At 50.4% G+C, this 23,182-nt stretch overlaps 1 protein-coding gene across 4 annotated transcripts in view; it reads right to left on the bottom strand.

Moving 5' to 3' along the window:
• The window catches only part of SACK1H (scaffolding CK1 anchoring protein H), an 88,590-nt gene that overhangs the window by 4,228 nt on the left and 61,180 nt on the right, over nucleotides 1-23,182 (bottom strand). For all 4 annotated transcript variants that reach the window (XM_083145034.1, XM_083145033.1, XM_083145036.1 and 1 more), the window contains exons 3-4: nucleotides 11,617-11,781; nucleotides 515-639 (exon numbers count right to left, since the gene is read on the bottom strand). In XM_083145034.1, coding sequence (XP_083001160.1) covers nucleotides 515-639; nucleotides 11,617-11,781 — 290 coding nt within the window. The remainder of the gene's footprint in view (nucleotides 1-514; nucleotides 640-11,616; nucleotides 11,782-23,182) is intronic.

Raw genomic sequence — 23,182 nt, 5'->3', positions numbered from 1 at the left:
GTGCCTTGGGCCGCAATGCGTATTGAGGTTACCGGTAAGTGTATGAGGTCACATCTAAGTACCGTCTTCTATTTAAATCACGGAAAAGAAACATATAGGAGAACAGAGAGCCATTTTGGTGCTAATATAGTTCTCACACCGGCGGCGCGCGTGATCCCGGAGCATTTAGTCATACGTGGGACGGACGCATTCAGTGGCGTGTGACTGCGCACGCTCCGCACCCATACAAATATCCAGCAAACAATCATCTCAACTCATCAAGGAAGAATCATGATCCGGCTGAGAGTAAGAAACCGGTGATGACACAACCGGCACATCGTCCTCTAATCCTAATTATAGAGGCAATTACCATAAAGCCTCAATTATCTAACAATAATATACTCATTTACATACATTAACCGCAGCTAATTATAGCGCTATCACACCTAAATATATTCCAAGTACAACGTGAGAACACAGCGTCAACGTGTGTAACCCTAGAAGGTGGGTATTCCAGGCAGTAAATGCTGCTCACCTGTATGTGCCACTCAGGACCACCGTACAGTCCACCAGCAGGAACTTCTCCAGCAGGTTCCCCTTGAAGGTGGTTCCTGTCCTGCAGAAATAGGTGGGTCCGGAGACCGTGCGCACTCTCAGGAACTGTGCGGGAGAAATAAGAGACGTCTCAGATTAAAAAGCAGCAGGAATCATTTCCACCGCTCGGGGCAGCAGACCCCGTGGGACACCCGAGGGGCAGCAGACCCCGGGGACACCCCCCAATAGATCAGACCTGTGTCCAATTTAACAACAGACATTAGGACAAACTGTACCAATCAGAACTGTTGGGGATGGGGAGAGCCACCGAGGGCCCGCAGGCAATGCCACCCTGATGTAGAATACAGTCATCACACAATTACCTAACGACTAATATCTCCTCAGTCGGATTTGTTGGCTGCCGGCCTCACATGGGCAGTGCCAGTTAGTACTGTGCTATCTATGAAACGCTCAGCATGAGCCCACGGCTAACAGGACCATACTAATTATCTGATACAAAGCAGCGTACAGCCGGATCATTCCCACGTCTGTAATTACAGTAATGATCCCAACTCCACCTAATCGTATAACTTATCATTGGGCGGAGCGCAGACAGGATATTATACACCTGACGAGCGCTCTGCTCTGACCCCACCGAGGTGTCACATAGGCCCAGTGCACACCTGACTCACAGACGCAGCAATGGCATGTGGGGGGTGGTCTGCACACAAGGTGGGGGTCCCCGGCAGCCCCACGGCAAGCCGCTCTCCATATAAATACAATTTTATATGTGATTCTTTTCCCTAATTCAGCTGCTGAAGTGTCAGCTATGTACAGTCAGGATGCGGTCATTTGGTCTACTCTACAGCATGATGGTAGACAGTCATTAGGTCGACACCATTAGATCGACATGGGAAAAGGTCGACATGGGTCGGTACTTGTTTCCTAGCACGGCGCCCACGATTTTCATCGTATGCCATCGTTTCGATTTCATCACATCGCATGCGATGCGAACAGACCCGATTTTTTAATTGTACAATCACCCTGATGGGTGATTACTATGTTAAATGCACCCCCATTGTTAATGCCACCCCCACTATGAATGCCAACCCGAAGCGTGGCGAGTGCGAGCCCGCGAGGGGCGGCGGTACGCTTCCTCCGACCTTTTCATACACCCACCATCCACGTCAGCGCGGAGTTGATCTTATATAGTGTGCCGAGCGCAGCGAGCCACCGAGCCCGAAGCGTGGCGAGCGCCGTCAACCCCGCGTGGGGACGCGGATTACTTCACATGTATTCCGCGTTCGCTCGCAACACTGTATAAAATCAACTCCACGCCGACGTGGATAGTGGGGGTATGAAAAGGTTGGAGGACGCGTACCGCCGCCCCTCGCGGGCTCGCTGCGCTCACCACGCTTCGGGTTGGCATTGATAGTGGGGGTGGCATTAACAATGGGGGTGCATAGTAATCACCCATCAGGATGCCTGTACAATTAATAATCGCATGCCATGGTAATGGCATGCAATGCGACACGATATTAAAATTGTACAGTGCGGGTCTTAGGACCCGAAAATTGGGTCCCATCGCATCCCTTAATTAGTGGTATACAATGGGCGCCGTGCTAGGAAACAAGTACCCATGGGTCTAGGTCAACATAGGAAAAGGTTGACATGGTTCTAGGTTGAAAGGTCATTAGTTCGACAGTGTCTAGGTTGACAGTAAAAAGATCGACATGGGGGTTTTCACTGTTTTTTGAGCCGACATGTGCCGACCGGTGGTATTTCATGCCCTACCATCCACTAGGGCATGTTGGGAGAATAAAATAGTGTGCCGAGCACATCGAGGCACTGTGCCCAATGCTTGCGAGCGCAGCGACCCACGCGAGAGGATGCGGTGCACTTTAAACTATGTCCATGTCGACTGTGTTGACATTCAGGTAAAAAAAACTTGAAAAACCTTTTGGCTGTCGACCTAGAAATTGTCGAACTAATGACCTGTCGACCTAGAACCATGTCGACCTTTTCCCATGTCGACCTAATGACTGTCGACCATTACTGTACAGTATTCTGCTGATCCGCTCTGCCAGTCCCCCCCCCCCATTACTGTACTGTATTCTGCTGATCCCCTCTGCCAGTCCCTCCCATCACTGTACTGTATTCTGCTGATCCGCTCTGCCAGTCCCCCCCCATTACTGTACTGTATTCTGCTGATCTGCTCTGCCAGTCCCCCATTACTGTACTGTACCGCTCTGCCAGTCCCTCCATTACTGTACTGTATTCTGCTGATGCGCTCTGCCAGTCCCTCCATTACTGTACTGTATTCTGCTGATGCGCTCTGCCAGTCCCTCCATTACTGTACTGTATTCTGCTGATGCGCTCTGCCAGTCCCTCCATTACTGTACTGTATTCTGCTGATGCGCTCTGCCAGTCCCTCCATTACTGTACTGTATTCTGCTGATGCGCTCAGCCAGTCCCTCCATTACTGTACTGTATTCTGCTGATGCGCTCTGCCAGTCCCTCCATTACTGTACTGTATTCTGCTGATGCGCTCTGCCAGTCCCTCCATTACTGTACTGTATTCTGCTGATCCGCTCTGCCAGTCCCCCATTACTGTACTGTACCGCTCTGCCAGTCCCTCCATTACTGTACTGTATTCTGCTGATCCGCTCTGCCAGTCCCTCCATTACTGTACTGTATTCTGCTGATGCGCTCAGCCAGTCCCTCCATTACTGTACTGTATTCTGCTGATGCGCTCTGCCAGTCCCTCCATTACTGTACTGTATTCTGCTGATCCGCTCTGCCAGTCCCTCCATTACTGTACTGTATTCTGCTGATCCGCTCTGCCAGTCCCTCCATTACTGTACTGTATTCTGCTGATGCGCTCAGCCAGTCCCTCCATTACTGTACTGTATTCTGCTGATGCGCTCAGCCAGTCCCTCCATTACTGTACAGTATTCTGCTGATGCGCTCTGCCAGTCCCTCCATTACTGTACTGTATTCTGCTGATCTGCTCTGCCAGTCTCCCCATTACTGTACTGTATTCTGCTGATCCGCTCTGCCAGTCCCTCCATTACTGTACTGTATTCTGCTGATGCGCTCTGCCAGTCCCTCCATTACTGTACTGTATTCTGCTGATCCGCTCTGCCAGTCCCTCCATTACTGTACTGTATTCTGCTGATGCGCTCAGCCAGTCCCTCCATTACTGTACTGTATTCTGCTGATGCGCTCTGCCAGTCCCTCCATTACTGTACTGTATTCTGCTGATCCGCTCGGCCAGTCCCCCCCCCATTACTGTACTGTATTCTGCTGATGCGCTCAGCCAGTCCCTCCATTACTGTACTGTATTCTGCTGATCCGCTCTGCCAGTCTCCCCCATTACTGTACTGTATTCTGCTGATCTGCTCTGCCAGTCCCCCATTACTGTACTGTACCGCTCTGCCAGTCCCTCCATTACTGTACTGTATTCTGCTGATGCGCTCTGCCAGTCCCTCCATTACTGTACTGTATTCTGCTGATGCGCTCAGCCAGTCCCTCCATTACTGTACTGTATTCTGCTGATGCGCTCTGCCAGTCCCTCCATTACTGTACTGTATTCTGCTGATGCGCTCAGCCAGTCCCTCCATTACTGTACTGTATTCTGCTGATGCGCTCTGCCAGTCCCTCCATTACTGTACTGTATTCTTCTGATGCGCTCTGCCAGTCCCTCCATTACTGTACTTTATTCTGCTGATCCGCTCTGCCAGTCCCCCATTACTGTACTGTACCGCTCTGCCAGTCCCTCCATTACTGTACTGTATTCTGCTGATCCGCTCTGCCAGTCCCTCCATTACTGTACTGTATTCTGCTGATGCGCTCAGCCAGTCCCTCCATTACTGTACTGTATTCTGCTGATGCGCTCTGCCAGTCCCTCCATTACTGTACTGTATTCTGCTGATCCGCTCTGCCAGTCCCTCCATTACTGTACTGTATTCGCTGATCCGCTCTGCCAGTCCCTCCATTACTGTACTGTATTCTGCTGATGCGCTCAGCCAGTCCCTCCATTACTGTACTGTATTCTGCTGATGCGCTCAGCCAGTCCCTCCATTACTGTACAGTATTCTGCTGATCCGCTCTGCCAGTCCCTCCATCACTGTACAGTATTCTGCTGATGCGCTCTGCCAGTCCCTCCATTACTGTACTGTATTCTGCTGATCTGCTCTGCCAGTCTCCCCATTACTGTACTGTATTCTGCTGATCCGCTCTGCCAGTCCCTCCATTACTGTACTGTATTCTGCTGATGCGCTCTGCCAGTCCCTCCATTACTGTACTGTATTCTGCTGATCCGCTCTGCCAGTCCCTCCATTACTGTACTGTATTCTGCTGATGCGCTCAGCCAGTCCCTCCATTACTGTACTGTATTCTGCTGATGCGCTCTGCCAGTCCCTCCATTACTGTACTGTATTCTGCTGATCCGCTCTGCCAGTCCCTCCATTACTGTACTGTATTCTGCTGATGCGCTCAGCCAGTCCCTCCATTACTGTACTGTATTCTGCTGATGCGCTCTGCCAGTCCCTCCATTACTGTATTCTGCTGATGCGCTCTGCCAGTCCCTCCATTACTGTACTGTATTCTGCTGATGCGCTCTGCCAGTCCCTCCATTACTGTATTCTGCTGATGCGCTCTGCCAGTCCCTCCATTACTGTACTGTATTCTGCTGATCCGCTCAGCCAGTCCCTCCATTACTGTACTGTATTCTGCTGATGCGCTCTGCCAGTCCCTCCATTACTGTACTCTGCTGATGCGCTCTGCCAGTCCCTCCATTACTGTACTGTATTCTGCTGATGCGCTCTGCCAGTCCCCCCATTACTGTACTGTATTCTGCTGATCCGCTCTGCCAGTCCCTCCATTACTGTACTGTATTCTGCTGATCCGCTTTGCCAGTCCCTCCATTGGTTGCCTGTATATTACCGTATTAAATATAAAACACTTCTACTCGCATATAAAGCTATTAACCATACTGCACCAGCATATGGGGCGCATTTATCATCAATGTGCGATGCCGGCGTGGTGACATCGCCCGACATCGCATTGCGGTTGCTTTTAATACCGCCTGAATGTATCATTATGGGGATGCAGGGACAGGGCTCCAAAAGGAGCCTGTCCCTGCGATACCCAGAGCCCGAAGCCGGGGGGGTCTGCGCATGCGCGGTTATGCGCTGACCCCCGCCGACCCCTGTGACCGCACTGCCACTCGGGCAGTGCTATATGTAGCCATAGGCTACAATGGGCTATCGCCACATTAGAATGGCGATAGCCCAGGGCTGCACGATGTTGATACATCGGGTAGCTTTGCATCCCCCATAGAAACCTATGGGGGATGCGGCCGGCGGCGCTGCAGGGGGGGATCGCAGCAGGGATCGGAGATTCCTGCTGTGGTCCCCTTTAATACATTTAGGTGATACTTGATATTTGCGGCTAAACCCCGAAAATGGGTGTTTTCGGGGATTTAGCCGCAAATATTGCTTGATAAATGGGCCCCTATATCTCTTATCACTTATCACAAAATATCTCCCATCTCGACCACTCCGCTCTGCACAAGATCTGCGTCTCTCTTCTGCACGGATCACTAGCTCCCATTCACTATTACAGGACTTTCATTTTGCTGCTCCCACCCTATGGAATGCCCTTCTACGCACAATAAGACTCTCCACTAGCCTCCAAACTTTCAAGCGTTCCCTGAAAACTCACCTCTTCAGGCAAGCCTATCATATTTATATACCGCACACATAACCCTCTGAGGCACTTATGTATTATATAGCTTCCCTTCTGGACTTGTAACTTGGTGGGACTGCTATGCTATTACTGGTGCCTGTCCTTGTGTTTCCCTCCTATGTCCCTATAGATTGTAAGCTTGCAGCAGGGCCCTCTAACATCTATGTCTGTCTGTTTTACCTAGTTCATTCTTTCAGTGTTGTCAACATTTGTAAAGTGCAACGGAATCTGCTGCTCTATATAAGACACTGTAACGGAATCTGCTGCGCTATATAAGACACTGTAATGGAATCTGCTGCGCTATATAAGACACTGTAACGGAATCTGCTGCTCTATATAAGACACTGTAACGGAATCTGCTGCGCTATATAAGACACTGTAACGGAATCTGCTGCGCTATATAAGACCCTGTAACGGAATCTGCTGCGCTATATAAGACACTGTAATGGAATCTGCTGCGCTATATAAGACACTGTAATGGAATCTGCTGCGCTATATAAGACACTGTAACGGAATCTGCTGCGCTATATAAGACACTGTAACGGAATCTGCTGCGCTATATAAGATGCTGTAACTGAATCTGCTGCGCTATATAAGACAATGTAACGGAATCTGCTGCTCTATATAAGACGCTGTAACGGAATCTGCTGCGCTATATAAGACACTAACGTAATCTGCTGCACTATATAAGACACTGTAACGGAATCTGCTGCTCTATATAAGACGCTGTAACGGAATCTGCTGCGCTATATAAGACACTAACGGAATCTGCTACGCTATATAAGACGCTGTAACGGAATCTGCTACGCTATATAAGACAGTGTAATGGAATCTGCTGCGCTATATAAGACGCTGTAACGGAATCTGCTGCGCTATATAAGACACTGTAATGGAATCTGTTGCGCTATATAAGACACTAACGGAATCTGCTGCTCTATATAAGACACTAACGGAATCTGCTGCGCTATATAAGACGCTGTAACGGAATCTGCTGTGCTATATAAGACACTGTAACGGAATCTGCTGCGCTATATAAGACAGTGTAATGGAATCTGCTGCGCTATATAAGACGCTGTAACGGAATCTGCTGCGCTATATAAGACACTGTAATGGAATCTGTTGCGCTATATAAGACACTAACGGAATCTGCTGCTCTATATAAGACACTAACGGAATCTGCTGCGCTATATAAGACGCTGTAACGGAATCTGCTGTGCTATATAAGACACTGTAACGGAATCTGCTGCGCTATATAAGACACTGTAACGGAATCTGCTGCGCTATATAAGATGCTGTAACGGAATCTGCTGTGCTATATAAGACACTGTAACGGAATCTGCTGTGTTATATAAGACGCTGTAACGGAATCTGCTGCGTTATATAAGACACTGTAACGGAATCTGCTGCATTATATAAGACACTGTAACGGAATCTGCTGCGCTATATAAGACACTGTAACGGAATCTGCTGCGCTATATAAGACGCTGTAACAGGATCTGCTGCGCTATATAAGACGCTGTAACGGAATCTGCTGCGCTATATAAGACGCTGTAACGGAATCTGCTGCGCTATATAAGACGCTGTAACGGAATCTGCTGCGCTATATAAGACGCTGTAACAGGATCTGCTGCGCTATATAAGACGCTGTAACAGGATCTGCTGCGCTATATAAGACGCTGTAACAGGATCTGCTGCGCTATATAAGACGCTGTAACATGATCTGCTGCGCTATATAAGACGCTGTAACGGAATCTGCTGCGATATATAAGACACTAATGGAATGTGCTGCGCTATATAAGACACGCTGTAACGGAATCTGCTGCGCTATATAACACACTGTAACGGAATCTGCTGCGCTATATAAGACACTGTAACGGAATCTGCTGCGCTATATAAGACGCTGTAACGGAATCTGCTGCGATATATAAGACACTAATGGAATGTGCTGCGCTATATAAGACACGCTGTAACGGAATCTGCTGCGCTATATAACACACTGTAATGGAATCTGCTGCGCTATATAAGTCACTGTAACGGAATCTGCTGCGCTATATAAGACACTGTAACGGAATCTGCTGCGCTATATAAGACACTGTAACAGAATCTGCTGCGCTATATAAGACACTGTAACGGAATCTGCTGCGCTATATAAGATGCTGTAACGGAATCTGCTGCGCTATATAAGACACTGTAACGGAATCTGCTGCGCTATATAAGACACTGTAACGGAATCTGCTGCGCTATATAAGATGCTGTAACGGAATCTGCTGCGCTATATAAGACGCTGTAAATAAAGAAAATAAAGAAATAAAGAATGATACTGGGTACCCGGGCATTGCCGTATATAAGACGTAGAGTCTGCGATGAGAAGTGTGATGCGGTTTTAGTCACGGACACTGTGGCTACAGTATATGGCACAATGTGATGACAAGTATATGAGACCACACTTGTAGCCAACACAGGAGAGTACACATGTCCGTATGCATGGGACGGGCCTATAGGATACTGGTAAATAGTGGGGCACAACCTAAACAGGCAAACCTCCAAGGCAGGGAGTTACTTTAGTTAGAGGAAAATTGTGAAAATGAAAATAGCAGTGCTCCTCAAACTCTGTCCCCAGGACCTCAAACTGCTCACATCAACCAGGTCCCCTGGGAAGTACACAGGTGCACCCATTACTCACTTTTATAAGATCCACAGGTCAGCTAATTATTCCATATTCTGTGAGGACACCTGGAAATCCTTTGGAGTTTGGGGTAGAGGAGTGAGGACAGTCTGAGAACCCAGGACTAACGGGAAGTTTGCAGTACTACGAGTGACCACCAGGTGATGATACAGAGCAGCGCTGCCTCGTAGGACTGACGGGAAGGTTGCAATACTGGGAGTGACCACAACGTGGTGATACAGAGCTGCACTGCCTCCTAGGACTAACGGGAAGGTTGCAGTACTGAGAGTGACCACCAGGTTGTGATACAGAGCTGTGCTTCCTACTAGGACTAACGAAAGGTTGCAGTACTAGGAGTGACCACCAGGTGGTGATAGAGAAGGTTGCAGTACTAGGAGTGACCACCAGGTGGTGATACAGAAGGTTGCAGTACTAGGAGTGACCACCAGGTGGTGATACAGAGCAGCGCTGCCTTGTAGGACTGGATGTTACAATCATCCAGGTCTGTAAATTATTCAGGCTGATATTTATAAAACTACATTTTACACAATTTCACTTATGAGTTGGCGGCAAGTTTTGACATAAAACAGAATTGCAACCGCCCCCCCCCCCCCCTCCCCCCTATTCCCCCCACACATACATGCACAATTGTACACCCCATAGGCTCAGTTCCTGACCAACCATACACATCAGGGGGCATGATGGGCAGAGCCAGGTATTGTGGCGACAGATCCCACGGGTGCCCTCTAGTGTACTGGACTGCGCACTTCCGGCCGCTCGGGTCCCTGTACAGCGGGCTGATCATCTGCAATGGGGCCCGGGTGACTACGATTCCCCAGCTACTTACAGGGTGTGAGTCACTGTCTCTGGGACAACAGGACAGGTGGCGTATGGGAGAGGTGCGGTCTGACGTCGCGCTGCACAAGGTGTCATTACAATGCAGGTAAACATGGGAGGGACACCGGCTCATCATTATTAGTCTGGGGAGGACACCGGCAGATCCAGAGACAACAGCAGAACCTGAAACTCACCTCTCACCACTCTGCACAGCGATGTAGTGGTCACAGTAATGAGGTGTGGGGTTCCGTTTGTGTGGAGTGTGTATGTTCTCCCTGGCGTTACATTAATAAGTGTGTGTGTGTGTACGAGAAAAGTGAATCAGATCTGCTTTGTACTGGGTTACTTGGAGCTTGCAATCTATTTTCACATTCTGGGACCAGCTCCCCAATCTCTAACTCCCACTGAAGTTGAGGCCTATAATGTACTAACTGACTCACTACATCCCCCATATGGTCAGTGCACTGACTGCCGAGACCGTGTTGTGGTGTCGGATCTGACGCGTTTCATAGTCTGTGTGTTTCATGTCCGTACAGTTACAGAGTACTGAACCCGATAAGGGACCATCTGACCAGTGCACTGACTGCCGGGACCGTGTTGTGGTGTCAGATCCTGACGCGTTTCATAGTCTGTGTGTTTCATGTCTGTACAGTTACAGAGTACCGAACCCGATAAGGGACCATCTGACCAGTGCACTGACTGCCGGGACTGTGTTGTGGTGTCAGATACTGACGCGTTTCATAGTCTGTGTGTTTCATGTCCGTACAGTTACAGAGCACAGGACCCGATTAGGGACCATCTGACCTGTGCACTGACTACCGGTCTGTGTTGTGGTGTCGGATGCTGACACATTTCATGTCTGTACAGTTACAGAGTACCGAACCCGATAAGGGACCATCTGACCAGTGCAGTGACTGCCGGGACCGTGTTGTGGTGTCAGATTCTGACGCATTTCATAGTCTGTTTGTTTCATGCCCGTACAGTTACAGAGCACAGGACCCGATTAGGGACCATCTGACCAGTGCACTGACTGCCGGGACCGTGTTGTGGTGTCAGATACTGACGCGTTTCATAGTCTGTGTGTTTCATGTCCGTACAGTTACAGAGTACCGAACCCGATAAGGGACCATCTGACCTGTGCACTGACTGCCTGGACTGTGTTGTGGTGTCAGATGCTGACGCGTTTCATAGTCTGTGTGTTTCATGTCCATACAGTTACAGAGTACTGAACCCGATAAGGGACCATCTGACCTGTGCACTGACTGCCGGGACTGTGTTGTGGTGTCAGATGCTGACGCGTTTCATAGTCTGTATGTTTCATGTCTGTACAGTTACAGAGTACCGAACCCGATAAGGGACCATCTGACCAGTGCACTGACTGCCGGGACCATGTTGTGGTGTCAGATGCCGACGCATTCCATAGTCTCTGCGCATTTCAGGTCCGTACAGTTACAGAGTACTGAACCCGATAAGGGACCATCTGACCTGTGCACTGACTACCGGTCTGTGTTGTGGTGTCGGATGCTGACGCGTTTCATAGTCTGTGTGTTTCATGTCTGTACAGTTACAGAGTACCGAACCCGATAAGGGATCATCTGATCAGTGCACTGACTGCCGGGACCGTGTTGTGGTGTCGGATACTGACGCGTTCCATAGTCTGTGTGTTTCATGTCTGTACATTTACAGAGCACAGAACCCGATAAGGGACCATCTGACCAGTGCACTGACTGCCGGGACCGTGTTGTGTGTCAGATGCTGACGCGTTTCATAGTCTCTGCGCGTTTCGCGTCAGTACAGATACAGAGCATAGAACCCGATACGGGGCCCCCCACTAGTCCCAGAGGTCTTACCTCCACGAAGTTGAGGTTGATCCGGCATTTAGTTGCCATGTCCAGGAAGTGCTGAGAGTTCATCTCGTCCAGGATGATGTAGACGGGTACACGCCGCGCGGCTGCATCCAGGAGGTCCGAGAGGATGTCTACGTCTGTAAATATGTCCATCACGATGCCAATCACCTGAGGGGTAGAACACAGAGTACCGTCAGTGCTGTGCATATACTTACAGTCAGTGCTGTGCATATAATTACAGTCAGTGCTGTGCATATAATTACAGTCAGTGCTGTGCATATAATTACAGTCAGTAGCGGCGCGCAGCAGTGACATGTGCAGCGTCTGCGGTGAGGAGGATCACAACAGGGTATTACCACTACTGGGGAATGGGACACATCTGTCCGCTCCTGTTAGAGGATAGATGGAACAGAGCAATGTTCTGCAGGTCACTAGGCTACGCGAGATGGAACAGAGCAATGTTCTGCAGATCACTAGGCTACATGAGATGGAACAGAGCAATGTTCTGCAGGTCACTAGGCTATGCGAGATGGAACAGAGCAATATTCTGCAGATCACTAGGCTAAGGGAGATGGAACAGAGCAATGTTCTGCAGATGGCTAGGCTATGCGAGATGGAACAGAGCAATGTTCTGCAGATCACTAGGCTACGTGAGATGGAACAGAGCAATGTTCTGCAGGTCACTAGGCTATGCGAGATGGAACAGAGCAATGTTCTGAGGTCACAAGGCTACGCGAGAAGGAACAGAGCAATGTTCTGCAGATCACTAGGTTATGTGAGATGGAACATAGCAATGTTCTGCAGATCACTAGGCTACGCGAGATGGAACAGAGCAATGTTCTGCAGGTGCTCGCTATGCCACCCCCAGTATACAGAACAGCATGGTCACTGCAGCAGCTGTTGGTATAGCCATATGCAGGACACTGAGTGACTACATACAGGCGGCACTGCGGGCGTAGAACACGTCATTAGGTGCTGAGTGCATACATACAGGCGGCACTGCGGGCGTAGAACACGTCATTAGGTGCTGAGTGCATACATATAGGCGGCACTGCGGGCGTAGAACACGTCATTAGGTGCTGAGTGACTACATACAGGCGGCACTGCGGGCGTAGAACACGTCATTAGGTGCTGAGTGACTATTGCAGTTCCAACATTTCAGGTATAATTTATCGTTCATCAGGAACAAAACTATTCCAAAATCTCTTACCGGCCCGACACACAGATGTCCCGGAGGTGCTGGACAGATTCATGCAGAATGAAACAGAAAGACAGAGGAGAAACAGCGCAAGCACGGTAATAATCACATGGTGGCCCCCAACGTACACCTATACAGACCATTACACATGGTGGCCCCCAACGTACACCTATACAGACCATTACACATGGTGGCCCCCAACGTACACCTACACAGACCATTACACATGGTGGCCCCCAACATACACCTAACACAAACCATTACACATGGTGGCCCCCAACGTACACCTACACAGACCATTACACATGGTGGCCCCCAACGTACACCTACACAGACCATTACACATGGTGGCCCCCAACGTACACCTAACACAGACCATTACACATGGTGGCCCCCCACGTACACCTAACACAGACCATTACACATGGTGGCCCCCCACGTACACCTACACAGACCATTACACATGGTGGCCCCCCACGTACACCTACACAGACCATTACACATGGTGGCCCCCAACGTACACCTAACAGACCATTACACATGGTGGCCCCCCACGTACACCTACACAGACCATTACACATGGTGGCCCCCCACGTACACCTACACAGACAATTACACATGGTGGCCCCCAACGTACACCTACACAGACCATTACACATGGTGGCCACCAACATACACCTAACACAGACCATTACACATGGTGGCCCCAACATACACCTAACACAGACCATTACACATGGTGGCTCCCAACATACACCTAAAACAGACCATTACACATGGTGGCCCCCAACATACACCTAACACAGACCATTACACATGGTGGCCCCCAACATACACCTAACACAGACCATTACACATGGTGGCCCCAAACATACACCTAACACAGACCATTACACATGGTGGCCCCAACATACACCTTACACAGACCATTACACATGGTGGCCCCAACATACACCTAACACAGACCATTACACATGGTGGCCCCAACATACACCCAACACAGACCATTACACATGGTGGTCCCCAACATACACCCAACACAGACCATTACACATGGTGGCCCCAACATACACCCAACACAGACCATTACACATGGTGGCCCCAACATACACCTAACAGACCATTACACATGGTGGCCCCAACATACACCCAACACAGACCATTACACATGGTGGCCCCAACATACACCTAACAGACCATTACACATGGTGGCCCCAACATACACCCAACACAGACCATTACACATGGTGGTCCCCAACATACACCCAACACAGACCATTACACATGGTGGTCCCCAACATACACCCAACACAGACCATTACACATGGTGGTCCCCAACATACACCCAACACAGACCATTACACATGGTGGTCCCCAACATACACCTAACACAGACCATTACACATGGTGGCCCCAACATACACCTAACACAGACCATTACACATGGTGGCCCCAACATACACCCAACACAGACCATTACACATGGTGGCCCCAACATACACCTAACACAGACCATTACACATGGTGGCCCCAACATACACCTAACACAGACCATTACACATGGTGGCCCCAACATACACCCAACACAGACCATTACACATGGTGGTCCCCAACATACACCCAACACAGACCATTACACATGGTGGCCCCAACATACACCTAACACAGACCATTACACATGGTGGCCCCAACATACACCCAACACAGACCATTACACATGGTGGCCCCAACATACACCTAACACAGACCATTACACATGGTGGCCCCAACATACACCTAACACAGACCATTACACATGGTGGCCCCAACATACACCCAACACAGACCATTACACATGGTGGTCCCCAACATACACCCAACACAGACCATTACACATGGTGGCCCCAACATACACCTAACACAGACCATTACACATGGTGGCCCCAACATACACCCAACACAGACCATTACACATGGTGGCCCCAACATACACCCAACACAGACCATTACACATGGTGGCCCCAACATATACCCAACACAGACCATTACACATGGTGGCCCCAACATACACCTAACACAGACCATTACACATGGTGGCCCCAACATACACCTAACACAGACCATTACACATGGTGGCCCCAACATACACCTAACACAGACCATTACACATGGTGGCCCCAACATACACCCAACACAGACCATTACACATGGTGGTCCCCAACATACACCCAACACAGACCATTACACATGGTGGCCCCAACATACACCTAACACAGACCATTACACATGGTGGCCCCAACATACACCCAACACAGACCATTACACATGGTGGCCCCAACATACACCCAACACAGACCATTACACATGGTGGTCCCCAACATACACCCAACACAGACCATTACACATGGTGGCCCCAACATACACCTAACACAGACCATTACACATGGTGGCCCCAACATACACCCAACACAGACCATTACACATGGTGGCCCCAACATACACCCAACACAGACCATTACACATGGTGGCCCCAACATACACCTAACACAGACCATTACACATGGTGGCCCCAACATACACCTAACACAGACCATTACACATGGTGGCCCCAACATACACCCAACACAGACCATTACACATGGTGGTCCCCAACATACACCCAACACAGACCATTACACATGGTGGCCCCAACATACACCTAACACAGACCATTACACATGGTGGCCCCAACATACACCCAACACAGACCATTACACATGGTGGCCCCAACATACACCTAACAGACCATTACACATGGTGGCCCCAACATACACCTAACACAGACCATTACACATGGTGGCCCCAACATACACCTAACACAGACCATTACACATGGTGGCCCCAACATACACCCAACACAGACCATTACACATGGTGGTCCCCAACATACACCCAACACAGACCATTACACATGGTGGCCCCAACATACACCTAACACAGACCATTACACATGGTGGCCCCAACATACACCCAACACAGACCATTACACATGGTGGCCCCAACATACACCCAACACAGACCATTACACATGGTGGCCCCAACATACACCTAACACAGACCATTACACATGGTGGCCCCAACATACACCTAACACAGACCATTACACATGGTGGCCCCAACATACACCCAACACAGACCATTACACATGGTGGCCCCAACATACACCCAACACAGACCATTACACATGGTGGCCCCAACATACACCTAACACAGACCATTACACATGGTGGCCCCAACATACACCTAACACAGACCATTACACATGGTGGCCCCAACATACACCCAACACAGACCATTACACATGGTGGCCCCCAACATACACCCAACAGACCATTACATACTCTACATAAATAACACGCTATAGCAGCTTTGCAGCCTCTTACAGCTGTGAGGAGCGGATTGGCTGTTACTTTATCTCTCTTACATTATCACACTGCACGGCTTAGTACACAGACCTCCATACCGGCGCATTAGAACGTGCAGAATACACTTTTGTACCCATTTGATATTTTCTTGCTTGAGTTGTGTGTACCCTCCGCTCTACGATGTGTACCCTCCGCTCTGCCATGTGTACCCTCCGCTCTGCCATGTGTACCCTCCGCTCTACGATGTGTGCCCTCCGCTCTGCCATGTGTGCCCTCCGCTCTGCCATGTGTGCCCTCCGCTCTGCCATGTGTGCCCTCCGCTCTGCCATGTGTGCCCTCCGCTCTGCCATGTGTACCCTCCGCTCTGCAATGTGTACCCTCCGCTCTGCAATGTGTACCCTCCTCTCTGCAATGTGTACCCTCCGCTCTGCCATGTGTACCCTCCGCTCTGCCATGTGTGCCCTCCGCTCTGCCATGTGTGCCCTCCGCTCTGCCATGTGTGCCCTCCGCTTTGCCATGTGTACCCTCCGCTCTGCCATGTGTACCCTCCGCTCTGCAATGTGTACCCTCCGCTCTGCAATGTGTACCCTCCGCTCTGCCATGTGTGCCCTCCGCTCTGCCATGTGTACCCTCCGCTCTGCCATGTGTACCCTCCGCTCTGCAATGTGTACCCTCCGCTCTGCAATGTGTACCCTCCGCTCTGCAATGTGTACCCTCCGCTCTGCCATGTGTGACCTCCGCTCTGCCATGTGTACCCTTCGCTCTGCCATGTGTGACCTCCGCCCTGCCATGTGTGCCCTCCGCTCTGCCATGTGTGCCCTCCGCTCTGCCATGTGTGCCCTCCGCTCTGCCATGTGTGCCCTCCGCTCTGCCATGTGTACCCTCTGCTCTACCATGTGTACCCTCCGCTCTGCCATTTGTACCCCCCGCTCTGCCATGTGTCCCCTCCGCTCTGCCATGTGTACCCCCCGCTCTGCCATGTGTACCCCCCGCTCTGCCATGTGTACCCTCCGCTCTGCCATGTGTACCCTCCGCTCTGCCATGTGTGCCCTCACGTTGCATTTTTTCCCCAGTGTTTTATACACAGCTCAGTAACACATTCTCCCGAGAGATGGGGAAGTCAGGAATACCAGCATCTGCTGTGTCACAGAATACAGGGAAATCATTGCTTATTCCCCAAAGATATCCTCAAATGTCCTAGGCGGATATGGCTGGTACCACTTAGGAAAGAAATTAAATAATCGGATTATGGTGATATGTTAATTAGAATCACACATGTCTTCAATCACTGTGCTGCTTGGTATCATCGTGTGCACCACACTGACCAGAGAACGTGAAGGAGAGCGCTGACTGAGGAGGTCAGACAGAACACTACAGACAAGCGTGCTAAAGGTAAAGGTTGTAAGACCACATCCGGGCAGCCTCATGTCACTGTGCTGCTTGGTATCATCGTGTGCACCACACTGACCAGAGAATGTGAAGGAGAGCGCTGACTGAGGAGGTCAGACAGAACACTACAGACAAGCGTGCTAAAGGTAAAGGTTGTAAGACCACATCCGGGCAGCCTCATGTCACTGTGCTGCTTGGTATCATCCTGTGCACCACACTGACCAGAGAACATGAAGAAGAGCGCTGACTGAGGAGGTCAGACAGAACACTACACAGGAGCGTGCTAAAGGTAAAGGTTTTAAGACCACATCCAGGCAGCCTCACGTTACTGTGCTGCTTGGTATCATCGTGTGCACCACACTGACCAGAGAACGTGAAGGAGAGCGCTGACTGAGGAGGTCAGACAAGACACTACAGACAAGCGTGCTAAAGGTAAAGGTTGTAAAACCACATCCGGGCAGCCTCATGTTACTGTGCTGCTTGGTATCATCGTGTGCACCACACTGACCAGAGAACATGAAGAAGAGCGCTGACTGAGGAGGTCAGACAGGACACTACAGAGGAGCGTGCTAAAGGTAAAGATTGTAAGACCACATCCGGGCAGCCTCATGTTACTGTGCTGCTTGGTATCATCGTGTGCACCACACTGACCAGAGAACGTGAAGGAGAGCGCTGACTGAGGAGGTCAGACAGAACACTACAGACAAGCGTGCTAAAGGTAAAGGTTGTAAGACCACATCCGGGCAGCCTCATGTTACTGTGCTGCTTGGTATCATCCTGTGCACCACACTGACCAGAGAACGTGAAGGAGAGCGCTGACTGAGGAGGTCAGACAGAACACTACAGACAAGCATGCTAAGGGTAAAGGTTGTAAGACCACATCCGGGCAGCCTCATGTCACTGTGCTGCTTGGTATCATCGTGTGCACCACACTGACCAGAGAACGTGAAGGAGAGCGCTGACTGAGGAGGTCAGACAGAACACTACAGACAACCGTGCTAAAGGTAAAGGTTGTAAGACCACATCCGGGCAGCCTCATGTTACTGTGCTGCTTGGTATCATCGTGTGCACCACACTGACCAGAGAACATGAAGGAGAGCGCTGACTGAGGAGGTCAGACAGGACACTACAGACAAGCGTGCTAAAGGTAAAGGTTGCAAGACCACATACGGGAAGCCTCATGTTACTGTGCTGCTTGGTATCATCGTGTGCACCACACTGACCAGAGAACGTGAAGGAGAGCGCTGACTGAAGAGGTCAGACAGAACACTACAGACAAGCGTGCTAAAGGTAACGGTTGTAAGGTCACATCCGGGCAGCCTCATGTTACTGTGCTGCTTGGTATCATCGTGTGCACCACACTGACCAGAGAACGTGAAGGAGAGCGCTGACTGAGGAGGTCAGACAGAACACTACAGACAAGCGTGCTAAAGGTAAAGGTTGTAAGACCACATTCGGGCAGCCTCATGTTACTATGCTGCTTGGTATCATCGTGTGCACCACACTGACCAGAGAACGTGAAGGAGAGCGCTGACTGAGGAGGTCAGACAGAACACTACAGAGGAGCGTGCTAAAGGTAAAGGTTGTAAGACCACATCCGGGCAGCCTCATGGCACTGTGCTGCTTGGTATCATCCTGTGCACCACACTGACCAGAGAACGTGAAGGAGAGCGCTGACTGAGAAGGTCAGACAGAACACTACAGACAAGCGTGCTAAAGGTAAAGGTTGTAAGACCACATCCGGGCAGCCTCATGTTACTGTGCTGCTTGGTATCATCCTGTGCACCACACTGACCAGAGAACGTGAAGGAGAGCGCTGACTGAGGAGGTCAGACAGAACACTACACAGGAGCGTGCTAAAGGTAAAGGTTGTAAGACCACATCCGGGCAGCCTGATGTTACTGTGCTGCTTGGTATCATCGTGTGCACCACACTGACCAGAGAACGTGAAGGAGAGCGCTGACTGAGGAGGTCAGACAGGACACTACAGACAAGCGTGCTAAAGGTAAAGGTTGTAAGACCACATCCGGGCAGCCTCATGTTACTGTGCTGCTTGGTATCATCGTGTGCACCACACTGACCAGAGAACGTGAAGGAGAGCGCTGACTGAGGAGGTCAGACAGAACACTACAGACAAGCGTGCTAAAGGTAAAGGTTGTAAGACCACATCCGGGCAGCCTCATGTTACTGTGCTGCTTGGTATCATCGTGTGCACCACACTGACCAGAGAACGTGAAGGAGATCGCTGATTGAGGAGGTCAGACAGAACACTACAGACAAGCGTGCTAAAGGTAAAGATTGTAAGACCACATCCGGGCAGCCTCATGTCACTGTGCTGCTTGGTATCATCGTGTGCACCACACTGACCAGAGAACGTGAAGGAGAGCGCTGACTGAGGAGGTCAGACAGAACACTACAGACAAGCGTGCTAAAGGTAAAGGTTGTAAGGTCACATCCGGGCAGCCTCATGTTATTGTGCTGCTTGGTATCATCGTGTGCACCACACTGACCAGAGAACATGAAGGAGAGCGCTGACTGAGGAGGTCAGACAGAACACTACAGACAAGCGTGCTAAAGGTAAAGGTTGTAAGACCACATCCGGGCAGCCTCATGTCACTGTGCTGCTTGGTATCATCCTGTGCACCACACTGACCAGAGAACATGAAGAAGAGCGCTGACTGAGGAGGTCAGACAGAACATTACAGACAAGCGTGCTAAAGGTAAAGGTTGTAAGACCACATCCGGGCAGCCTCATGGCACTGTGCTGCTTGGTATCATCCTGTGCACCACACTGACCAGAGAACGTGAAGGAGAGCGCTGACTGAGGAGGTCAGACAGAACACTACAGACAAGCGTGCTAAAGGTAAAGGTTGTAAGACCACATCCGGGCAGCCTCATGGCACTGTGCTGCTTGGTATCATCCTGTGCACCACACTGACCAGAGAATGTGAAGGAGAGCGCTGACTGAGGAGGTCAGACAGGACACTACAGACAAGCGTGCTAAAGGTAAAGGTTGTAAGACCACATCCGGGCAGCCTCATGGCACTGTGCTGCTTGGTATCATCCTGTGCACCACACTGACCAGAGAACGTGAAGGAGAGCGCTGACTGAGGAGGTCAGACAGAACACTACAGACAAGCGTGCTAAAGGTAAAGGTTTTAAGACCACATCCAGGCAGCCTCACGTTACTGTGCTGCTTGGTATCATCGTGTGCACCACACTGACCAGAGAACGTGAAGGAGAGCGCTGACTGAGGAGGTCAGACAAGACACTACAGACAAGCGTGCTAAAGGTAAAGGTTGTAAGACCACATCCGGGCAGCCTCATGTTACTGTGCTGCTTGGTATCATCGTGTGCACCACACTGACCAGAGAATGTGAAGGAGAGCGCTGACTGAGGAGGTCAGACAGAACACTACAGACAAGCGTGCTAAAGGTAAAGGTTGTAAGACCACATCCGGGCAGCCTCATGTTACTGTGCTGCTTGGTATCATCCTGTGCACCACACTGACCAGAGAACGTGAAGGAGAGCGCTGAATGAGGAGGTCAGACAGAACACTACAGACAAGCATGCTAAGGGTAAAGGTTGTAAGACCACATCCGGGCAGCCTCATGTCACTGTGCTGCTTGGTATCATCGTGTGCACCACACTGACCAGAGAACGTGAAGGAGAGCGCTGACTGAGGAGGTCAGACAGAACACTACAGACAAGCGTGCTAAAGGTAAAGGTTGTAAGACCACATCCGGGCAGCCTCATGTTACTGTGCTGCTTGGTATCATCGTGTGCACCACACTGACCAGAGAACATGAAGAAGAGCGCTGACTGAGGAGGTCAGACAGGACACTACAGACAAGCGTGCTAAAGGTAAAGGTTGCAAGACCACATACGGGAAGCCTCATGTTACTGTGCTGCTTGGTATCATCGTGTGCACCACACTGACCAGAGAACGTGAAGGAGAGCGCTGACTGAAGAGGTCAGACAGAACACTACAGACAAGCGTGCTAAAGGTAACGGTTGTAAGGTCACATCCGGGCAGCCTCATGTTACTGTGCTGCTTGGTATCATCGTGTGCACCACACTGACCAGAGAACGTGAAGGAGAGCGCTGACTGAGGAGGTCAGACAGAACACTACAGACAAGCGTGCTAAAGGTAAAGGTTGTAAGACCACATTCGGGCAGCCTCATGTTACTATGCTGCTTGGTATCATCGTGTGCACCACACTGACCAGAGAACGTGAAGGAGAGCGCTGACTGAGGAGGTCAGACAGAACACTACAGACAAGCGTGCTAAAGGTAAAGGTTGTAAGACCACATCCGGGCAGCCTCATGTTACTGTGCTGCTTGGTATCATCGTGTGCACCACACTGACCAGAGAACGTGAAGGAGATCGCTGATTGAGGAGGTCAGACAGAACACTACAGACAAGCGTGCTAAAGGTAAAGATTGTAAGACCACATCCGGGCAGCCTCATGTCACTGTGCTGCTTGGTATCATCGTGTGCACCATATTGACCAGGGAACATGAAGGAGAGCGCTGACTGAGGAGGTCAGACAGAACACTACAGACAAGCGTGCTAAAGGTAAAGGTTGTAAGACCACATCCGGGCAGCCTCATGTTACTGTGCTGCTTGGTATCATCGTGTGCACCACACTGACCAGAAAACGTGAAGGAGAGCGCTGACTGAGGAGGTCAGACAGGACACTACAGACAAGCGTGCTAAAGGTAAAGGTTGTAAGGTCACATCCGGGCAGCCTCATGTTATTGTGCTGCTTGGTATCATCGTGTGCACCACACTGACCAGAGAACATGAAGGAGAGCGCTGACTGAGGAGGTCAGACAGAACACTACAGACAAGCGTGCTAAAGGTAAAGGTTGTAAGACCACATCCGGGCAGCCTCATGTCACTGTGCTGCTTGGTATCATCGTGTGCACCACACTGACCAGAGAAAGCGAAGGAGAGTGCTGACTGAGGAGGTCTGACAGAACACTACAGAGGAGCGTGCTAAAGGTAAAGGTTGTAAGACCACATCCGGGCAGCCTCATGTTACTGTGCTGCTTGGTGTCATCGTGTGCACCACACTGACCAGAGAACATGAAGGAGAGCGCTGACTGAGGAGGTCAGACAGAACACTACAGACAAGCGTGCTAAAGGTAAAGGTTGTAAGGTCACATCCGGGCAGCCTCATGTCACTGTGCTGCTTGGTATCATCGTGTGCACCACACTGACCAGAGAACGTGAAGGAGAGTGCTGACTGAGGAGGTCAGACAGAACACTACAGACAAGCGTGCTAAAGGTAAAGGTTGTAAGACCACATCCGGCAGCCTCATGTTTCTGTGCTGCTTGGTATCATCCTGTGCACCACACTGACCAGAGAACGTGAAGGAGAGCGCTGACTGAGGAGGTCAGACAGAACACTACAGACAAGCGTGCTAAAGGTAAAGGTTGTAAGGTCACATCCGGGCAGCCTCATGTTACTGTGCTGCTTGGTATCCTCGTGTGCACCACACTGACCAGAGAACGTGAAGGAGAGCGCTGACTGAGGAGGTCAGACAGAACACTACAGACAAGCGTGCTAAAGGTAAAGGTTGTAAGGTCACA

Source organism: Crinia signifera, chromosome 5 (genome assembly GCF_055691185.1).
Source record: "Crinia signifera chromosome 5, ASM5569118v1, whole genome shotgun sequence".
Lineage (NCBI taxonomy): Eukaryota > Metazoa > Chordata > Amphibia > Anura > Myobatrachidae > Crinia > Crinia signifera.
Note: the sequence above shows the minus strand (reverse complement) of the source record. Positions and strands in the feature narration are given on the sequence as shown.